Below are 23,100 nucleotides of genomic sequence, written 5' to 3'. Positions count from 1 at the left end.
TCCCTCTCTGAAATAAATCCATGTAAAACATGTTTGGTCGCTTTCCCAATGCAACTGTGTAGTTGTGTGGATTTGGCACACAACTGGCAGCCTTGTGGTTGTCTGTAAACAAGGAAGCCTGTTCTCCAGTCCGCAAATCAGCTGTTAGCCAGTGAAACAAACTTGACTGCCATTTCTGACCCCTCACATGGAGCTGTCATACTCAAGAATGTTCATATGTTTTCAAGAAAAGTTGTTTGTGGGCTATATGTACAAATTCCTGATCTGAAAGCCAATATAAAGCAACATCTCCCAAACCTCTGCTCTCTCACCAAGGCCACACACATTTCCTCGCTTCTGGCCTCATGGCAAGCTAATACTGTCCGTATCAGATTCTCCTTCCCAGTGGTTCTGGGAGACTGCATAGTTGCTCTGTGAGAGGCACCTCTGCTGAGGTTGAGAGAAGAGCATCTTGGGTGTCAGTCCTGCCCTTGCATGCCCAGAGAGAAGGGTGTGCACCTCGTTCTCCTGTTGGGATTTTCCTATGCTGCAGATTTGCAGCTTGTTGTCGAAATGATGTCCTAGTTACTTGTCTTCTGTGTAGTTACATAATCCCAGCACACTTCTTTATGATCTGTAGACTTTTATGGGGTTGTGGCCAGATCAGGTTTTAAATGTTTGGAAATGTCCAATTGAACAATATTGCAGTGGCAGTGAAGCTTGACAGGAGAATTGTATTACTGTTACCCTAGTTTTGGCTTAAGGGTGATGAGAAGATGAAATTTTTGATGGGTCAGTTTTAGTTATGTATGTGTAAGTGATTTACTTTTTTAAATTCTAACATCTGTTATACACAGCTTAGATATGTTGACTTTCTGATTATTCTTCTGATTCTTTATCAGTCCCTTTACTGATGTATTTTCCTCCAAAAAACTACATTTTCTTCCAGACTGTTTTTGTCTGATAGTGAAAAATAAATTTTTCATTTGCAGTCTAAAGTTGATCTGAGAAAAAATGGTTACCTTGGATCTTCCCTTGGCTTCTGTGAAAGAAACTTAATAAAATAATATGGGCAATTCCCATTACTAATCCTAACCATGTACAACAGAGGTCTGTACAGTAACATAGCAAAAATATGTTACTGTACTTTTAATTAGTCATTGCCTGTTTTAGACTAAGGAGCAGGGAGAGACGTTTATAAATAATGATACCTCAGATCACTTTTGTTAAATGTCCTCTAATATTTGCATATTTGGTATCTGGCTTGTGTTGTCTTTTATACAATCTTGTCTTCTTTCTTTGCACTGTAGTTTAACAACTCTGTGGTTTCCTATCTTCTTCTTGGGACACTCAGGTCCATCAGAATTTCCTGTGACTGTGACATTAGAGAGTCCTTCCTCCTCAGAAATCGAAGAGGTCAATGATTCCTCAGAAAGTGTTCAGGAAGAGCCAGAGAAAATCAGTTTGAAACAAGAAGCATTGCCGGGACAAAGGTATCACTTTAAAGCTATAGAGAAGATTATTTTTCAAACGGAAGCCTGATTGCAACATGGCACAGCTTGTGTGAGGGTTCTGTTTTCTCCTCCCATCTGCATTGTATCCCCTTGACTGGTTAAGCTTAGACCAGGGTGAATGGTGGACATTTGAACTCTAAGAAATAAAAATCAAAACATGTCGTTAGTAATATATTTTCCTTTCCTTAGAACCTTCGTATATTAGATTTAGGGAGAACCTTAGTGATCATACGATAAAGAAATTGAGTTCTGAATGAATGTAGTCAGCTGATTCAGTGCTCTTGTTTTACAGATGAGAAAATTGACAGTTCTAGTTGAACTCTCTTTTTACAAGAGGAAAATATGGCCTCATTTTAAATAAAAATAAAGTTGAAAAAAGTTTTGATGTTGATATTCTCCTTTCCTAAAATAAAAAATATCAAGAAGCTACATTCTATTACCAAATAAACCTGACCTCTAATGTCATTCCATACTTTTGTTTGTATGGACAGAAAAGAAAAATTGATTTTCATAAGAAATTTTTGCACCTCAAAAATAATGTATTTATTTTATTTCAACTTTAATGAAGAGCTGAACATTTCTAGTAAATAAAGGAACACCATTTGGGGGGGACCTTGTCTTTGTGCTACAAAGTCCATGTTTAATTTTTAAAAATCATTTAATATGATTTTCTTTTTGTATGAAACATGACCGGTTTCAGAACTAATTATCCCATTATTGTAGGACTATGGGAATTAACTCTTTGATTTTCAAAAGAGAAAGTTAGATTTTTATTTTTTTAATTAAAATTAATGATAATATAGAGAAATTTTAAGAAAAAAACTTAGAAAATTATGAAATGTTAGAGTAGGAGAAATCTATAGTTCATGTAGAGTTACCCTCTTTCATTTTATAAATGAGCACCTACAATTTGTAGCACGTAAGTGGCTTATTAGTAAATGACAGAGTACGACAAGACCCTAGAGCATCTGATCCGCATTCCTTGTCATTTTAGGTGTGTTGTATTCATTTCCTTCATGAGTAGACCAGGAGATTGTATTTCTAATAGTAATGATAGACACTGGGGAAGACCAAGAAGTTTACACACTGGGACCACAGAATAGTAGATTCAAAATGCACTGAGAACCCTTTCACCTCTTCTCCGATTTGACAAGACACTACAAGGATGGTATCAAAGTGTATAAGTATATAAGCCCACAACAATCAAGAGATTTCAACACAGTTTTGAAAGACGGAAGACAAGTGGAAGAGTGTGAAACTGAGGCAGTAGAACAGAGGAAAAGCATCAACTAGAATATGCACAGGGACCACCTGCAACTGAGGAGGATTCTGACCCCAACTGCAGAAGTAGCCCAATGCTCAGATGCGCATGTAGGAGAGAGGGTGGAGTTAGTTAAAAGTGTGACTGAAATAGGGGAGCTCATTGAAGGGTTGTGTTTGGAGGAGTGGACTCCCAGCCCCGCCCTCACACTCCTGAAATGAGATGCTTTCATTTTGAAAACAGTGAAACTGGCGAGAACTAGGGCAGCTAGTGTGAGTTTTCACACCCTAGAAAATTGTGTTTGCGGGGGATCCTATTACAGTTACTCCCCGCTTCTTCCTGCATAAGAAACCAATCAATCATTGACTTCAGGGAGCTTTCTGCACTCATTCTTTTTTTTTTTTTTTTTTTTTTTAGCAATGAATTCTTTTTCTGTTTTTATTTATTTATTTATTTTTGGCTGTGTTGGGTCTTCGTTTACTGTGCGAGGGCTTTCTCTAGTTGTGGTGGGCGGGGGCCACTCTTCATCGCGGTGCGCAGGCTTCTCACTGTCGCGGGCTCTCTTGTTGTGGAGCACAGGCTCCAGACGCGCAGGCTCAGTAGTTCTGGCACACGGGCCTAGTTGCTCCACGGCATGTGGGGTCTTCCCAGACCAGGGCTCGAACCCGTGTCCCCTGCATTGGCAGGCAGACTCTCAACCACTGCGCCACCAGGGAAGCCCCTGCACTCATTCTTAAATAGAAAATAACTGTCATTTGCCTGATAGTTGAGTAAAGCTTACAACATGAGAGAGGGGGACAAAGTGTGAAAACATATCCTGGTAGGACCGGGGACAATTTAGGAAACAAAATAATTTAAGAAAAAACCCTAATTAGTATTCTGAGGGAGATTTAAAAAGGGCTAGCAACTATAAAATAAGACTAGGGTGTTAATTAAAAAGAGAATGGTCAAAAAGCAAGAGAGGTCTCTTGGAAATGAAAATATGGTTGCTGAAATAACTTCAGTAGGAATTTAAAAAAATTCTCATTATATAAAAAAGAAAGACACAATGGAAAATGTGATAGCAATATGTTAGAGAGGCTGCATCTGGGAGATGCAACATGTAACTATTAGAAACTCCAGACCCAGAAAAAAAATGGAGGGAAGCTGTCAAAGGGCAACAAAATTCCCCACAGCTGAAAGTAGACATCAGGCCTCTGATTGAAAATAGTTACTCAAGTTTTGAGCAAGATGAACAAGAAAAGACTTATACCTAGGCACCCTTCATTATGAAACTTTAAAATACTGAAAAAATAAATTAACATAGAATAAAATACTGACAGGATACATCCATTCCAGAGAGAAAAATACTGGTCACCTAAAAAAAAAAAGTTAAAATCTGACTTTTATCATACTGTCATCAGCACCATGGATCCTGGAAGGCATTAGAAAGATACCTCCAAAGTTTTTCAGGCACATAGTTTTCACCCTAGGGGCTTGTATCCAGCCAAACTATCAGTCATAAGTGGAGGCTGAAGAAGATATTTTGTACAGAAAGAAATTTGAAAAATTGACTTCCTGTGCTACACCTTAAGCTTTTTATAGAAATAATCCAGCAAAATGAGGCAATAAACCAAGAAGGAAGGTAATAGGGGATTCAGTGCAGAGAGCAGCTAGTCTAGATTGAAGAGGCTTCTATTGATTGTGTGATTCAGAGCTTAGAAACACCTTGAGGCATATCGTACTTACTAGGTATTAGGCACTGTTGGAAGGGAAGAGGGAGAGGAAGAGAAGGAACTTGAACTCCAGAGGAAAAAAGGCTATACTGATATAAACCTGAAGCAAACTAAGCTATGGTTGATTTTTAACCTACTATTGGTGAGGAAGAGAAGAATCCACTTAAACTTGACACTATAGATGTCCCCCTTTTTGGCGACACACGGCGGTAATGACCACCTATCTAATTTGTTGTCCAAACCAGAACTTGTCCAAACTCCTTACACTTCAGTAGTGTAAGGAGGCGCTCTAATGCTGTAACAACAGGACAACAGGTATAAACTGGAACATCCCAAGGCGGCTTGGGGTATGTGGTCAGCCTGCACAAGGGCAGTGACACTGACACAGTATGGAACGAGGTGTATGTAGTCTATACACAGAGTACATCTGCAGTGGGCAATATTAATTTCATTGTAATAAAGGCAATACTGTCTTGGTTTGCAGCTTTTATTGTCAACTTGCATGTAGTAACAAAAAACTAACCTAAAGTATACTTAGTATGTATTTGCATTAACTTGGTATGTACTGAAATGTACTAGTATGTACTTAGTATATATTAGGCTTTAAGTGTTTTTGCATATATTAACTCATTTAATCCTCTGAATAGCCTTATGAGGTTGGTGCTAATATCATTCCCACTTTTGTGAAAAGGAAGCTAAGACAGGGAAGGAACTTGCCCAGGCTGTACCTAATTTAGGGTTGGATCGAAGCTTTGAGTTTAGGCTCTCTGCCTGTTGTCTTAAACCTTACTCCCTACTGACTCTCAAATAACAGAAGACTTAACTGCACATAGAACAGAATATAAATTTCAACTTTGACAATGTAAAAGCTAGGTCTGGAAGGGAGACAGGAGGTAGAAAAAAGGGAAGATGGTATGAATGTCCTCATTTTACAAAGCGTGACGTTGAGAGAGTTTATAGTTGAGCAACAATGTAGGTTTTTAAGTATATCACTACAAGTCAAAGAGATCATGAGCAATGGAAGAACTAATGATGACATAACTTTACTGAGCAGTGTGGACATAGGAAGAGTGTAAAGGAACTAAACCCTTACTTAGTAAAATAGAAAATGAACAGATAATGCCTCCAATTTAGTCAGAAAATGGTCATGTAAGAGTATTACTTGGAGAAGAATTCAAAATAACAATAGTTGGACCTCCCTGGTGTCACAGTTGTTAATAATCTGCCTGCCAAGGCAGGGGACACGTGCTCGAGCCCTGATCCAGGAAGATCCCACATGCCGTGGAGCAACGAAGCCTGTGCACCACAACTACGGAGCCTGTGCTCTAGAGCCTGTGAGCTGCAACTACTGAGCCCACGTGCTGCAACTACTGAAGCCCACCCGCCTAGATCCTGTGCTCCACGACAAGAGAAGCCACTGCAATGAAGAGTAGCCCCCGCTCACCACAACTAGAGAAAGCCTGCACGCAGCAACGAAGACCCAACTCAGCCAAAAATAAATAAATAATAATAATAAAAAATGACAATAGTTGACGTAAACCTCATAAAAAAGGAAATCCAAACAGCCAGTAAACACAGAAAAGTGTAGGACTTCATTAAGTAATAAAAGTGAGTGAAAACCAGTGAAACTACATGCCAATCAGTTTGACAGATACATAAATAAAGTGTGGTAGTATCAGGTATTGTAGACCTGGAGTACTATGGGAATCTTCTACCCTGCTTATACTGGAGTGTAAATCGACACAACTAGTTTGGAAAGCATTTAGCACTCTCCATCAACTGAAGGTATATAAATAGCCTGTGAGCCAGCAGCCCTCACCCCCGCCCTGTGTAAATGCACCAGAATAACTGGTACAGCAGGATTCCTGTCCATGATTTGCATTAGCACAAACTGAAAACAAACTAAATGTCCATTAGGAGTCAAAAATTAAATAAATTATGTGTATTCGTACAGTGGGAAAACTATCAAGCAATAAAATTGAACTAACTAGAGCTACAGGCTGCAATGTGGATGAATTTTTTAAACCAATGTTGAGTGAAAGAAATACGATAAAAAGGACTTCATATACTATGATCCTCTACATAAAGTTAGATGTTGACAAAACTAAACTCTTTTGTTAGGGATGCATGCAGGTTAAAGGAAAGGATTGTCAAGAAATGAGGATGGTGTTTAACTGGGAAGAGGGAAGGAGATTGTGATGGGAAAAGGATATGGGGGGGTTTTTGAGATGCTGACAAGTATCAATACTTTCAGATTTGAGTACTGGTTATGTAAGTATTCTCTTTTTATTTGTCACATTGACAGTTTTGCTCTGTGCACTTCTCAGTACGCATATCGTATTTTACAATTAAAAACCTGAGTAAAGAATCGGTCACTTCATGAGTGCCGAATGTGGGAGTGGGATGAGACTATTTCATTTTAAGCCCTTCACTACTGTTTGCATTCACATGTTATTCATTCAGCATTAATTGAACATATGCTGTGTACCAAGCACTCTTCTAATTTTATATGTGTTTTAACTCATGTAATCTTCACGAGAGCTCTGTGATATGGGAGCTTATCTCCATTTTATAGATGAGGAAGTTGAGACCTAGAGTTATAGAACTTGTCCAAGGTTATATAGCTAATGGGTAGTGCCAGGTCCATTTGCCTCAGAGAATCTGAATTTTTACAATATAATCTAAAAGAGAAATTAAATTGCTAATTATAGGAAAAAAAATTGCACATTAAAGAAGATGACAAGTTTTCATCTATCCAGTTAGAGAAAAACACACAGTCTGTCTTTCACACACGTACATCTTGTATTGGCAGGGATTTTCCTTATTAAGCAATTATTTATTGACCGCCCATGTTGTGCTAGGCACAGGTGCTGGGGATAAACACTTAATAAAATACACCCGGGGGGACCTTGAAGATGGCGGAAGAGTAAGACGCGGAGATCGCCTTCCTCCCCACGGATACACCAGAAATACATCCACACGTGGAACAACTCCTACAGAACTCCTACTGAAGGCTGGCAGAAGACCTCAGACCTCCCAAAAGGCAAGAAACTCCCCACGTAACTGGGTAGGGCAAAAGAAAAAACAGAGACAAAAGAATAAGGACGGCACCTGCACCAGTGGGAGGGAGCTGTGAAGGAGGAAAAGTTTCCACACACTAGGAAGCCCCTCCGCGGGCGGAGACTGCGGGAGGCAGAGGGGGGAGCTTCGGGACCGCGGAGTAGTGCACAGCGACGGGTGCGGAGGGCAAAGCAGGAAGATTCCTGCACAGACGATCGGTGCTGACCGGCACTCACCAGCCCGAGTGGCTTGTCTGCTCACCCGCCGGGGCGGGCGGGGCTGCGAGCTGAGGCTCGGGTTTTGGTTTTGGACGGAGCTCAGGGAGAGAACTGGGGTTGGCGGCTTGAACATAGCCTGAAGGGGTTAGTGCACCACGACTAGCCGGGAGGGAGTTCGGGGAAAAGCCTGCACCGGCCGAAGAGGCAAGAGACTTTTTCTTCCCTCTTTGTTTCCTGGTGCGCGAGGAGAGGGGTTTAAGAGCGCTGCTTAAAGGAACTCCAGAGACGGGCGCGAGCCGCGGCTAAAAGCGCGAACCCCAGAGACGGGCGCGAGCCGCGGCTGAGGGCGCGAGCCCCCGAGACGGGCGCGAGCTGCGGCTAAAACCGCGGACCCCAGAGACGGGCGGGAGACGCTAAGGCTGCTGCTGCCGCCACCAAGGGGCCTGTGTGCGAGCACAGGTCACTCTCCACACCCCTCTTCCGCGGAGCCTGTGCAGCCCGCCACTGCCAGGTTCCCGGGATCCAGGGACAACTTCCCTGGGAGTACGCACGGCGGGTCTCACGCTGGTGCAACATCACGCCGGCCTCTGCCACAACGTCACGCTGCCTCTGCAGCCGCAGGCCCGCCCCGCACGTAGTGCCCCTCCTACCCCCATCCCCCAACCCCCGGCCTGAGTGAGCCGGAGGCCCCGAATCAGCGGCTCCTTTAACCCCGTCCTGTCTGAGCGAAAAAACAGACGCCCTCCAGCGACCTACACGCAGAGGCAGGGCCAAATCCAAAGCTGAGCTCCTGTGAGCTGTGAGAACAAAGAAGAGAAAGGGAAATCTCTCCCAGCAGCCACAGAAGCAGCGGATTAAAGCTCCACAATCAACTTGATATACCCTGCATCTGTGGAATACCTGAATAGACAAGGAATGATCCCAAATTGAAGAGGTGGAATTTAGGAGCGAGATCTATGATTTTTTTCCCTTTTCCTCTTTTTGTGAATGTGTACGTGTATGCTTCTGTGTGAGATCCTGTCTGTATACTCTTGCTTCCACCATTTGTCCTAGGGCTCTATCCGTCTATGACTTTTTTTTTTAAATTCTTTTTCTTAATAATTAAGTTTAATTGTAATAACTTTATTATACTTTACCTTCGTTCTTTCTTTCTTTCCTTCCTTCCTTCCCTCCTTTAGACAACGAATCACCCCAAATTGAGGAGGTGGTCTCAGGGAGCAGGATTTATGATTTTTCCCCCTTTACCTCTTTTTGTGAAGGTGTATGTTTATGCTTCTGTGTAAGATTTTCTCTGTATAGCTTTGCTTCCAACATTTGTCCTAAGGTTCTATCCGTCCCTTTTTTTTTTTTCTAAATATTTTTTAATTCAATAACTATATTATACTTTATTTTATTTTTACTGTATCATCTTTCTTTCTGTCTTTTTTCCTTCTTTCCCTCCTTCCTTCCTTCCTTCCTCCCTCCCTCCCTCCCTCCCTCCTTTCTTTCCTTCTTTGCTTCTTTCTTCCTTCCTTCCTTTCCTCCTTTCCTTCTTTCTTTACTCATACTTCTACTAATTCTCCCTACTTTTTCTCCCTTTTATTCTGAGCTGTGTGGATGAAAGGCTCTTGGTGCTCCAGCCAGGAGTCAGGGCTCTGCCTCTGAGGTAGGAGAGCCAACTTCAGGACACTGGTCAACAAGAGACCTCCCAGCTCCACATAATATTAAACGGTGGAAATCTCCCAGAGACCTCCATCTTAACACCAGCACCCAGCTTCACTCAACGACCAGCAAGCCACAGTGCTGGACAACCTATGCCAAACAACTAGCAAAACAGGAACACAACCCCACCCATTAGCAGAGAGGCTGCCTAAAATCATAATAAGGCCACAGACACCCCAAAACACACCACCAGACGTGAACCTGCCCACTAGAGAGACAAGATCCAGCCTCATCCAGCACAACACAGGCACTAGTCCCCTCCACCAGGAAGCCTACACAACCCACTGAAACAGCCTTAGCCACTGGAGACAGACATCAAAAACAACGGGAACTACGAAAGTGCAGCCTGCAAAAAGGAGACCCCAAACACAGTAAGATAAGCAAAATGAGAAGACAGAAAAACACACAGCAGATGAAGGAGCAAGATAAAAACCCACCAGACCTAACAAATGAAGAGGAAATAGGCAATCTACCTGAAAAAGAATTCAGAATAATGATAGTAAGGATGATCCGAAATCTTGGAAGTAGAATGGACAAAATGCAAGAAACAGTTAACAAGGACCTACAAGAACTAAATATGAAACAAGCAACGATGAACAATGCAATAAATGAAATTAAAATCACTCTAGATAGGATCAATAGCAGAATAACTGAGGCAGAAGAACGGATAAGTGACCTGGAAGATAAAGTAGTGGAAATAACTACTGCAGAGCAGAATAAAGAAAAAAGAATGAAAAGAACTGAGGACAGTCTCAGAGACATCTGGGACAACATGAAACGCACCAACATTCGAATTATAGGGGTTCCAGAAGAAGAAGAAAGAAAGAAAGGGACTGAGAAAATATTTGAAGAGATTATAGTTGAAAACTTCCCTAGTATGGGAAAGGAAATAGTTAATCAAGTCCAGGAAGCACAGAGGGTCCCATACAGGATAAATACAAGGAGAAACACGCCAAGACACATATTAATCAAACTGTCAAAAATTAAATACAAAGAAAGCATATTAAAAGCAGCAAGGGAAAAACAACAAATAACACACAAGGGAATCCCCATAAGGTTAACAGCTGATCTCTCAGCAGAAACCCTACAAGCCAGAAGGGAGTGGCAGGACATACTGAAAGTGATGAAGGAGAATAGCCTGCAACCAAGACTACTCTACCCAGCAAGGATCTCATTCACATTTGATGGAGAAATTAAAACCTTTACAGACAAGCAAAAGCTGAGAGAGTTCAGCACCACCAAACCAGCTTTACAACAAATGCTAAAGGAACTTCTCTAGACACGAAACACAAGAGAAGGAAATGACCTATAGTAGCGAACCCAAAACAATATATAAAATGGAAATAGGAACATACATATCGATAATTACCTTAAATGTAAATGGACTAAATGCTCCCACCAAAAGACACAGATTGGCTGAATGGATACAAAAACAAGACCCTTATATATGCTGTCTACAAGAGACCCACTTCAGAACTAGAGACACATACAGACTGAAAGTAAGGGGATGGAAAAAGATATTCCATGCAAATGGAAACCAAAAGAAAGCTGGAGTAGCAATTCTCATATCAGACAAAATAGACTTTAAAATAAGGACTATTAAAAGGGACAAAGAAGAACACTACATAATGATCAAGGGATCGATCCAAGAAGAAGATATAACAATTGTAAATATTTATGCACCCAACATAGGAGCACCTCAATACATAAGGCAAATACTAACAACCATAAAAGGGGAGATCAACAGTAACACATTCATAGTAGGGGACTTTAACACCCCACTTTCACCCATGGACAGATCATCCAAAATGAAAATAAATAAGGAAACACAAGCTTTAAATGATACATTAAACAAGATGGACTTAATTGATATTTATAGGACACTCCATCCAAAAACAACAGAATACACATTTTTCTCAAGTGCTCATGGAACATTCTCCCGGATAGATCATATCTTGGGTCACAAATCAAGCCTTGGTAAATTTAAGAAAACTGAAATTGTATCAAGTATCTTTTCCGACCACAACGCCATGAGACTAGATATCAATTACAGGAAAAGATCTTTAAAAAATACAAACACATGGAGGCTAAACAATACACTACTTAATAATGAAGTGATCACTGAAGAAATCAAAGAGGAAATAAAAAAATACCTAGAAACAAATGACAATGGAGACACAACGACCCAAAACCTATGGGATGCAGCAAAAGCAGTTCTAAGGGGGAAGTTTATAGCAATACAAGCCCACCTTAAGAAGCAGGAAACATCTCGAATAAACAACCTAACCTTGCACCTCAAGCAATTAGAGAAAGAAGAACAAAAAAACCCCAAAGCTAGCAGAAGGAAAGAAATCATAAAAATCAGATCAGAAATAAATGAAAAGGAAATGAAGGAAACAATAGCAAAGATCAATAAAACTAAAAGCTGGTTCTTTGAGAAGATAAACAAAATAGATAAACCACTAGCCAGACTCATCAAGAAAAAAAGGGAGAAGACTCAAATCAATAGAATTAGAAATGAAAAAGGAGAAGTAACAACTGACACTGCAGAAATAAAAAAAATCATGAGAGATTACTACAAGCAACTCTATGCCAATAAAATGGACAATCGGGAAGAAATGGACAAATTCTTAGAAATGCACAACCTGCCAAGACTGAATCAGGAAGAAGTAGAAAATATGAACAGACCAATCACAAGCACTGAAATTGAAACTGTGATTAAAAACCTTCCAACAAACAAAAGCCCAGGACCAGATGGCTTCACAGGTGAATTCTATCAAACGTTTAGAGAAGAGCTAACACCTATCCTTCTCAAACTCTTCCAAAATATAGCAGAGGGAGGAACACTCCCAAATTCCTTCTACGAAGCCATCATCACCTTGATACCAAAACCAGACAAGGATGCCACAAAGAAAGAAAACTACAGGCCAATATGACTGATGAACATAGATGCAAAAATCCTCAACAAAATACTAGCAAACAGAATCCAACAGCACATTAAAAGGATCATACACCATGATCAAGTGGGGTTTATTCCAGGAATGCAAGGATTCTTCAATATACGCAAATCTATCAATGTGATAAACCATATTAACAAATTGAAGGAGAAAAACCATATGATCATCTCAATAGATGCAGAGAAAGCTTTTGACAAAATTCAACACCCATTTATGATAAAAACCCTCCAGAAAGTAGGCATAGAGGGAACTTTCCTAAACATAATAAAAGCCATATATGACAAGCCCACAGCAAACATCATCCTCAATGGTGAAAAACTGAAAGCATTTCCACTAAGATCAGGAACAAGACAAGGTTGCCCACTCTCACCACTCTTATTCAACATAGTTTTGGAAGTTTTAGCCACAGCAATCGGAGAAGAAAAGGAAATAAAAGGAATCCAAATCGGAAAAGAAGAAGTAAAGCTGTCACTGTTTGCAGATGACATGATACTATACATAGAGAATCCTAAAGATGCTACCAGAAAACTACTAGAGCTAATCAATGAATTTGGTAAAGTAGCAGGATACAAAATTAATGCACAGAAATCTCTGGCATTCCTATATACTAATGATGAAAAATCTGAAAGTGAAATCAAGAAAACACTCCCATTTACCATTGCAACAAAAAGAATAAAATATCTAGGAATAAACCTACCTAAGGATACGAAAGACCTGTATGCAGAAAATTATAAGACACTGATGAAAGAAATTAAAGATGATACAAATAGATGGAGAGATATACCATGTTCTTGGATGGGAAGAATCAACATTGTGAAAATGACTCTACTACCCAAAGCAATCTACAGATTCAATGCAATCCCTATCAAACTACCACTGGCATTTTTCACAGAACTAGAACAAAAAATTTCGCAATTTGTATGGAAACACAAAAGACCCCGAATAGCCAAAGCAATCTTGAGAACGAAAAAAGGAGCTGGAGGAATAAGGCTCCCTGACTTCAGACTATATTACAAAGCAACAGTAATCAAGACAGTATGGTACTGGCACAAAAACAGAAAGATAGGTCAGTGGAACAGGATAGAAAGCCCAGAGATAAACCCACGCACATATGGACACCTTATCTTTGATAAAGGAGGCAGGAATGTACAGTGGAGAAAGGACAGCCTCTTCAATAAATGGTGCTGGGAAAACTGGACAGGTACATGTAAAAGTATGAGATTAGATCACTCCCTAACACCATACACAAAAATAAGCTCAAAATGGATTAAAGACCTAAATGTAAGGCCAGAAACTATCAAACTCTTAGAAGAAAACATAGGAAGAACACTCTATGACATAAATCCCAGCAAGATCCTTTCTGACCCACCTCCTAGAGTAATGGAAATAAAAACAAAAATAAACAAATGGGACCTAATGAAACTTCAAAGCTTTTGCACAGCAAAGGAAACCATAACCAAGACCAAAAGACAACCCTCAGAATGGGAGAAAACATTTGCAAATGAAGCAACTGACAAAGGATTAATCTCCAAAATTTACAAGCAGCTCATGCAGCTCAATAACAAAAAAACAAACAACCCCATCCAAAAATGGGCAGAAGACCTAAATAGACATTTCTCCAAAGAAGATATACAGAATGCCAACAAACACATGAAAGAATGCTCAACATCATTAATCATTAGAGAAATGCAAATCAAAACTACAATGAGATATCATCTCACACCAGTCAGAATGGCCATCATCAAAAAATCTAGAAACAATAAATGCTGGAGAGGGTGTGGAGAAAAGGGGACACTCTTGCACTGCTGGTGGGAATGTGAATTGGTTCAGCCACTGTGGAGAACAGTATGGAGGTTCCTTAAAAAACTACAGATAGAATTACCATATGACCCAGCAATCCCACTACTTGGCATATACCCTGAGAAAACCAAAATTCAAAAAGAGTCATGTACCAAAATGTTCATTGCAGCTCTATTTACAATAGCCAGGACATGGAAACAACCTAAGCGCCCATCATCGGATGAATGGATAAAGAAGATGTGGCACATATACACAATGGAATATTACTCAGCCTTAAAAAGAAATGAAATTGAGCTATTTGTAATGAGATGGATAGACCTAGAGTCTGTCATACAGAGTGAAGTAAGTCAGAAAGAAAAAGACAAATACCGTATGCTAACACATATATATGGAATTTAAGGGAAAAAAATGTCATGAAGAACCTAGGGGTAAGATAGGAATAAAGACGCAGACCTACTGGAGAACGGACTTGAGGGTATGGGGAGGGGGAGGGGTGAGTTTTGACAGGGCGAGAGAGAGTCATGGACATATACACACTAACAAACGTAGTAAGGTAGATAGCTGGGGGGAAGCAGCCGCAAGGCACAGGGATATTAGCTCGGTGCTTTGTGACAGCCTGGAAGGTTGGGATGGGGAGAGTGGGAGGGAGGGAGACGCAAGAGGGAAGACATATGGGAACATATGTATATGTATAGCTGATTCACTTTGTTATAAAGCAGAAACTAACACACCATTGTAAAGCAATTATACCCCAATAAAGATGTTTAAAAAAATAAAATAAAATAAAATAAAATACACCCCCTATCTTCAAATAACTTGCACTCTACGTGAGGAAATAAGCCAACAGTTGTAGTAGAGGTTATATACCAAGTGATACATCGCTGTTGGCAGTATAAAATCTCAGAAATCTTTTGGAAAGAAGTTTGGAGATAGGTACCTCAGAGCCTTAAAAATGTTCATTTGCTTTGACCTCAAACTCATTTTTATGGATTTATTGCAAGAACGTTATTCTCAATATGGAAAAAAGCATAAAAACGGTTATTTTGTCTTATAATATTGAAAAGTTGGAAAGAATTTAAATGTGTAAAGTGGTTAACCAGTAAACCCAGTCAGTGGAATATTTTGTAGCCCACACAAAAAAAACAAGGTTATGAATCCCCTGATTATATGAGAAATGATTGATTTCAATGTTAAATGGAGAAAGGGTGAACATGAAATTTGATATCCAATATGATGGGAGCTTTGTCCCAGAAAAATCACCCTAGCCAGTGTACAGAAGGGAGGAAGGGAGAGCAGATGACAGGAAGGAAAATTATTCCAAAGCCTTATCATTAGTCTTACTTAAGTAATAGAATATCAAGCAATTTTACTTTCTAACTTTTTTGGTTCCATATTTCCATGTAAGGGACATGAATTATTAATACTTTGTGGGAGGAGGGTACACTTTTCCACAAAAATTTAACACTGTGTTCTAATTCCCTCCACTAGAGGAAGAAACTATTTCATGTAATTGCACTTTGATGTGCTATTTAGAACCAGTCAGGAAGTTTCACTCTACTTTCCTCTGACTGTGGTGAGATTTTTTTTGTTTATTTGCTTATTTGTTTAGAAATTCTTCGAAATCGGTTTTAGAAGATTTATTAAAGCATTATATTGAAAGTAGAGGAAGTTTGCAATTTTTCCCCCTTTTTCCCCATTGAAAATTTGGCTGGCTTTAGTAATGAAACATTAAAGAATTTGAAGTTCTTAGACTGTCAGTTTTTTAAACATGATCTGAATATAAAAATATATGTTCATTGAGTAAATTCTTGAAAACAATGAACAACTCACTGAAGGAAATAAAAGCCACCTCTGCATGTACACACACCTGATCTGCTCTTTTGTCTGAAAAAAGTATGAAAAATATTTTGTCTTATCACTAAATAGTCTTCTACACCAGAGAATTTGATTAAGCTTATGCACCATCTCCCAGGAAAAACGCACAGATATATTTTGAATGTAGAACTCCTGAAGCCCATTCATTAACTCTGGTTGAGACCTGTTGTCATTATTTTCTTAGTGGCTTCATAGCGCATTCCTTCATTCGGTGATCTGTTTTTGTTTAAACCAATCCCAATTTGGAGGCTCTTAGCTTTCTTCTAGGGTTTGGTTATAAACAATCTTATGACATCATGTTGGTAGATAAATCTTTGCCCACATCTTTGATTTCCTTAGGGTAAACCCCTGATGTAGGATTGTTGTTAGGTACCAAGAGCTACTCTCCAGAAAGTGTTACCAGCTCCTCTGCCAATGATGGCATATAATAGAGTTCCTCATTCTTTAAGTGATTGTTCAAAGCAGCTAAAATGTATAAATATACCTTACTGTTTCCATAAGTGTAGGTATTCTGATTGTTTATCGCTGCATAGGAAACCACCCTGAAACAGTGGCTTAAAACAATGAAAATCGTTCATTTTGTTCATGAGCCTGGAGGTTGAGTAGAATATTAATTCTTTTACTACACTCTTACTGACTGAAAACAGTACCTATTTGACTACCTCACAGTTCTGTAGGTCAGAAGTCCAGGCACAGCGTGACTGGGTTTCCTGCTCAGATACACACGGGAACATGTGGGTTCTCTCCCGAGAGTGTTAAAGCACGTGAAATTTAAGTGTAAGACATTGAGTCCTAAACGTTGGATGTTCACCATAGTTTGTGTGGGTCACAGAGCTGAAATCAAGATTTCAGTCTGGCTGTGTTAGCATCCCGAGGCTCTGGGAAAGAATGCCTCCAAGCTTCTTCGGCTTGTTGGCATAATTCAGATTCTGCAGTTGCAGGACAGAGGTCCCCATTTCCTTGCTGGCTGTCAGTCGGGGGACAGTCTCAGGTCCTAGAGGCCTCTCGCTTGCCTTCCCTGCCGCAGCATTGGACTTCTTCAGAGCCAGCAATGGAGAGTCTCCCTCTTGTCCCTTTTGTACTTCAATTCAGGAAGAGTTCAGGTCCTTTTCATGGGGTACCTGAGTAGGTCACATCCACCTAGAATAATCTCCCTATCTTAAAAAATCAACTGATTTTGAACCTTAATTCCATCTGCAAAATCCCTTCACTACAGCACCTAGATTTAGAGTTTGATTGGATAAGTGGAAGGTTTGTGTACTTCAGTAAGTAGGAATCTTGGGGCCTCTGTTAGAATTCTGCCTATTGCAAGCAGTGTCCCCACTTCAAGGACCGAAGTGTCTTAGTTCCTAAAACTCCTAAGAGAGTTTATCAGCGTTCATTTTATTTCAGTGACCTTGGTGAATGGGAACTACCACCTCCGTGAACAGGAATGACACCCAGCTTCCTGAGTCCACAGTGTGGCTCTGCTACTTAGTGGTGTGACCTTGGCTGTACTGCTCTACTTATTCTACTTCTCTGCCTCTGTTTCCCTCATCTGTAAAATAGCGCTTCCCTGGTGTTGCAGTGGTTGAGAGTCCACCTGCCGATGCAGGGGACACGGGTTCGTGCCCCAGTCCGGGAGGATCCCACATGCCGCAGAGCGTCTAGGCCCGAGAGCCATGGCCGCTGAGCCTGCTTGTTCGGAGCCTGTGCTCCACAATGGGAGAGGCCACAACAGTGAGAGGCCTACGTAACGCAAAAAAACAAACAAAAACCATGGAGTTAGTGATCATTCTTTCCTCATAGGGTTTTTTTTTATACATTTATTTATTTATTTTTGGCTGTGTTGGGTCTTCGTTGCTGCTTGCAGGCTTTCTCCAGTTGCGTCGAGCGGGGGGCTACTCTTCGTTGCAGTGTGGTGGCTTCTCTTATTGCGGGGCACAGGCTCTAGGCGCACAGGCTTCAGTAGTTGTGGCATGTGGGTTCTAGAGCATAGGCTCAGTAGTCGTGGTGCATGGGCTTAGTTGCTCCGCGGCATGTGGGTTCTTCCTGGACTAGGGCTCGAACCCGTGTCCCCTGCACTGGCAGGCGGATTCTTAACCACTGTGCCAGCAGGGAAGCCCCCTTTTAGGGTTTTGATGATTAGATTATTTCATACCCAGGGAACTCCAGGAACAGTGCTTGACTGTGAATTGCTTTAGAAGTGAGTACTACTTAAGAACACGCTTTTGAATCTGCAATTAGGCAATTCAGGTATGTTAAGCATGTTCATTAATAGGACTTCCTACTATAAGGAGACCCACAAATAAAAATAGAATTTTTCTTTCTGGGTCTTAACTTCTTATTTCTGACTTACTATGTTATTTATATGCATATGCCTTTTATGGTGGGCTACCACAAATTTATGTTCGAAAGAGTGGAATTTAAATAAATCTTACCTATGCTAACTTGATAGATTTTGATAATTCATTTCACTAGCATGGTATGATATTACCAGTAGCAGACTAAAATCTGAGTTCACTTCTGGCTCTGCCCCTAAATCCTGATGAGACCAATAGCTGGAAAGGCTTTGGGATATTATACTATGAATTAGTTATAATATTGACTCTGTTTAGGAAAACCTGCAGGAGTGCCTAAAGCAGTTAAAGGAGGGAAGAGTAATAAGACTGAAGGCTGATAAATGAGTCAGTGAGGTAAACAAGTTTCTTCTTCTGCTTTAGAGAGTGTTTTGGTTTTATTTTGATTTGATTTTAAGCCATATACACATAATTTGTAAGATTTAAAACTATAATATGTTGCAAATTTGTTGTATCATGTAGACTTTTGCATTTACTGGTATTTAGTGATCATATGATCTATATTCCAGAAAGCATGTTTTTAAAAATGTGAAAATCTGGTTTTGTGTATGTGTGTGTGTGTGTGTGTGTGTGCGTGTTTGCGCGTGCGCGCTTTTATATGACATTAGCTTATTTCCTTTTCATGATTCTTTGATTCAAGAAGGCACTTTTAAAAAAAAAAAAAGAAGGCACTTTTGTGCATATACTGTATATACAGTAACATAAAAGACACGATGAGACTCTCCTGGCAATGAATTAGGAAAGTGAATCATTTAAATAAATTTAAGATATTGGAAAACTTCTAAGAATGCAATGAAAGATAAAAATATATACTATGAGAATTACATTAGGTAATGTGCATGAAAGCAGGGCATAATCTAAAAAGTTCTATCTAAATATAATTTATCACAGGATGAGTGTAGGGAGGAATTTTTGAAAGTGCATCCGTTGGATTGGCGGACACTCATTCAATAAATGTTGAGCACCTGCTCATGTAAGGCAAAAGGGGCATCATGAACATTAATGGCCTTTCTGAGAAATACTAGAGTTGAGCTTACAGGGGGTTTTAAGTGCATAGATGATGAGCGGAAGGGGAAGAGTGCATGGGGGGAATATTTTCAAGAAGCCAAAGAAAATATTGGTGATTGTACATTTAATAAATTGGGTTGGGTATGATTTAGGACTTTTAAACGTAAGCATTAGATATTTTGCTCACTAAAGTTAATTCTTAACATTCAGCAGAGTTGTAATATGTTTTATTCAAATCAGATTCTATATTTCATTTTCTAATTTAAGAGAAACTTAAAGCAGGTAATTTTCTAATGTGGAATAAGGCTCCATTATGAATTGAACTAGTTAGAAATGTGATCTTTTGTGAAAGATCATTAATAAAACGGTAACTTTGGTTTATTTATATACCACCTAAGTGTTATATAGGAAACTTTGTTGGGTGCCTGTGGGTTTTGGTTACTATGTGATATGGTCTCTGTCTTTACTGGTAGAGAGTTAGGTTAATTACAAATTAATTACATTTTGAGTGTTTTAGTTTTGTTCCTTGAAAATAGGCAAGACTACTTTTGATGACAATGAGAAAAAATCATGTCAGACATTTTTAGTCTTCTTTTATAGCTGGAACATGAAAATGCCCACTTAAGAAATATGAATTTCTCTTTGTCTGAAGCCCTTCATGCCCACTCATTGACAAGCATGATCCTGGATGATGCAGGTGTTTTGGGCAGCATTGAGAATTCTATTCAGAAGTTCCATGCTTTCTTGGATCTCCTTAAAGATGCTGGGTTAGTTCATTTCTCTTCATGGCGTTCTTCTCTTTGCAACTGTAATTGTAGTTTGCTGAGGAACTGGAGCAATTTTCATCACTTCCGTGGCCATATTTAGTGTAATTATAGGTAATATAGTTGACTTTTTAAAATGAGGACTTAAATTTTTTAAGAAATGCAAATAGGGAAGCCTGCTTTGGTAGAGTGGGGAGCTCATTATAAAAGAGTAACCTGTAGATAGAGTAATTAGTAGGTGTAGTTTTTTGTAAAGACTAAATTGAAGGCAGTTTTCATTGAAAATATTTGGGAATGCATAAGAATTTTCCTATCTTTCACTTATTTTGCTTGTTTGATAAGTCTGAATTAAAGTTATTTTTGCCTTAGACATAAAAATTATTATTAATCTGCAGGGGAGATATAGGTCAGTGGTTCTCAACTGGGAGCAATTTTGCTGGAAGAGGGAAGTGGAGATTGATAGTTGATGGAGTGGTGTTTTGTCAGTGAATGAATTGGTGTTGGGAAGGAAGGAACAAACACATTCTTGGAAACTGGAGGAAATGTGGTAAAGAAGAGTGGGAATAGAGGTGTGAGAGGTAGTGGACGAGGTGCGTGGTAGATGTTGAAGCTGCTAGTCAGACAGTGTTTAAAATGGAGCGGTAATAGGTAAGGAGATGGGATGTGTCCTAGAGGATGAATCTGGAAAGGGCTGAGAATTTGGGGGAGAGAGAGGCTTGTAGTCTGCTGTAGGATGTTGGCTTTTAAGATTTTAGAAGTATTTCATGATTGTAGGTCTGGGGAAATCTAAACTGCTCTTATGTGATTATAATAACCTTTGTCTTTTCTCCTTTCCTCCTCTGGTCCAGGCTTGGGCAGCTGGCCACAATGGCTGGTATAGATCAGTCAGGTTTTCATTTACTAGGTCGTCCCCAGATGAATTCTACTGTTAGTAGTCCACGTAAAGAAGAAAAGAAGGCACTTGAAGAAGAAAAGTCAGAATCAAAACAGGGTGCCCCAGGACAAATGAAAAATATCCAAGTAAGTGGACAGAGCAGCACTTAATGATTCTAAGAGTGATTAGCAAAAAGGAAATGACCAAGTCAGGGAGAAAACAATAATAATCAGTCTCTAATAGTTCACATGCTCAGAACCTATAAGATTCTGGAATCCTTTCCAAATCTGAGATTAGTAAATGTGTGCCCATTTCATGATACTGTATTATTGTAAATAAGGAGGCTGGAAGTTCTTTAGAAAATTTATGAGTTAAAGCAAACTATCCTTAATGAAGAAAGAAAACATTAGAGAAAATATTCCAGATTTTAAATTGTATAAATGTCTATTCATATTTTATCTAGGTTTCTATTTGTATGCAGTCAGCTTACAATGAAGGAACACTAATGAAGGTACACATACTGATATAATTTTTAAATAAGTAATCCAGACATAGCTAATAGGTAACATATTACAGTGAATCACTGGTTATGGGAATGGGAGGGGAAAACCTGTCAGCTTTTCCTCTAGCCTTACTTGGAGCCCCCATCAACCAATCTCAGACTGGTCTGGGAACTGACAGCTTGAGAACACGGTTTGGTCACAAACTATATACTGTTTGCATGTGCCTGGAGGATAGGAAAGAAATTAATTATCTTACAGAATAGGGTTTTATTTTTAGTGAGGGAAAGGAAATGGGTAATAACTACCCCAGTCACCAAAGTCTGAAAATGTAGCAGACATAGCCTTGGATATAGCTATGTTAAGCTGAGAATCACTTGGCAAGATATAATTAGAAAAAAACTGGCTCTGAAATCTTCTGAATATTGACTGTGTTAATAATAAGGTCACAGAGTAACACTGAAGTTTTGAACTCTACTTTTTAATGGTTGGCTTTGTTCATCACTGAATTTTTGTCTTGTCTTTCCGTCCAGTTTCAGAAAATTACAGGTGATGCTAGGATTCCTTTGCCTCTCGACTCCTTCCATGTCCCAGTGTCTACTCAGGAGGCCTTAGAAACTTCCAAAGACAACCTGGGGGTCCCAGTCACAGAGCAGCAGCAGGAGTCTTTTGAAGAGTTCATTGCTAGAACATGTTCTCCCCTCAGCAGACATCATTTCTGGAACTGGAAGTCAAAGAAAAGAAGAGGAATTATCTAGAAATAGGTCTTCTTCAGAGAAAATGAGCAAAGCAGATGAATATACCAAAAAATTCTCTGCTAGGAAACAACCTGGGAAGGACCTGCATTCCTGCTCTGACTCACCTGTAAAGCGTAAAAGCAAAGGAATTGGGCAAAATAATTCTTTGGTTAATAAACCAATTAAAAGTGAGTCTTCAAAAAAATACATTTCTGTTAAAGAGAGTAGAATAGTGACTGTTTCATCAAAGACGACTAAAAGTAGGGCTTCCCTGGTGGCGCAGTGGTTGAGAGTCCGCCTGCCGATGCAGGGGACACGGGTTCATGCCCCCGGTCTGGGAAGATCCCACATGCCGCGGAGCGGCTGGGCCCGTGAGCCATGGCCGCTGAGCCTGCGCGTCCGGAGCCTGTGCTCCGCAACGGGAGAGGCCACGACAGTGAGAGGCCCAAAAGATAACTAAAAGTAAACTCAATCTGCTAGAACATTCTGAAAGTGATACTCCTGGATCTGATTGTGAATTTCAAGAAAGCATCCATACTCTATCACGCCTAACATAGGTCTAAATCATTTAAAATTATGTTTTTGCCTTCAAATTTTAATAAATTACTTATGTTTTTATTATAGCTTATGGTGGTTTCAGTTACTTGACTGGAAGCCATTAGAGAAAGATTTACCTATACTTTTTTATTATAATGAAAGTTTTGATGTACTTTTCCTTGTGACATTTTGCACCATTCATTCAGCTAGTGTTTACTGAGGGCTTCATATGTACAGTACTTTTCTGGGTGCTATTGCTTT

At 39.7% G+C, this 23,100-nt stretch overlaps 1 protein-coding gene across 1 annotated transcript in view; it reads left to right on the top strand.

Annotated features, from left to right (window-relative positions):
* Window positions 1–22,456, top strand: part of LOC116760879 (centrosomal protein of 78 kDa-like) — a 50,905-nt gene extending 28,449 nt beyond the window's left edge. The window contains exons 6-9 of the mRNA XM_032646384.1: window positions 1,334–1,472; window positions 20,028–20,194; window positions 21,040–21,211; window positions 22,099–22,456. Of these exons, the coding sequence (XP_032502275.1) occupies window positions 20,058–20,194; window positions 21,040–21,211; window positions 22,099–22,323 (534 nt within the window). The 5' untranslated portion in view covers window positions 1,334–1,472; window positions 20,028–20,057 and the 3' untranslated portion in view covers window positions 22,324–22,456. The remainder of the gene's footprint in view (window positions 1–1,333; window positions 1,473–20,027; window positions 20,195–21,039; window positions 21,212–22,098) is intronic.
* Window positions 22,457–23,100: the final 644 nt, after the last annotated feature.

Source organism: Phocoena sinus, chromosome 10 (genome assembly GCF_008692025.1).
Source record: "Phocoena sinus isolate mPhoSin1 chromosome 10, mPhoSin1.pri, whole genome shotgun sequence".
Lineage (NCBI taxonomy): Eukaryota > Metazoa > Chordata > Mammalia > Artiodactyla > Phocoenidae > Phocoena > Phocoena sinus.
The sequence above is the reverse complement of the archived record's forward strand: the minus strand, read 5'-3'. Positions and strand labels throughout refer to the sequence as shown.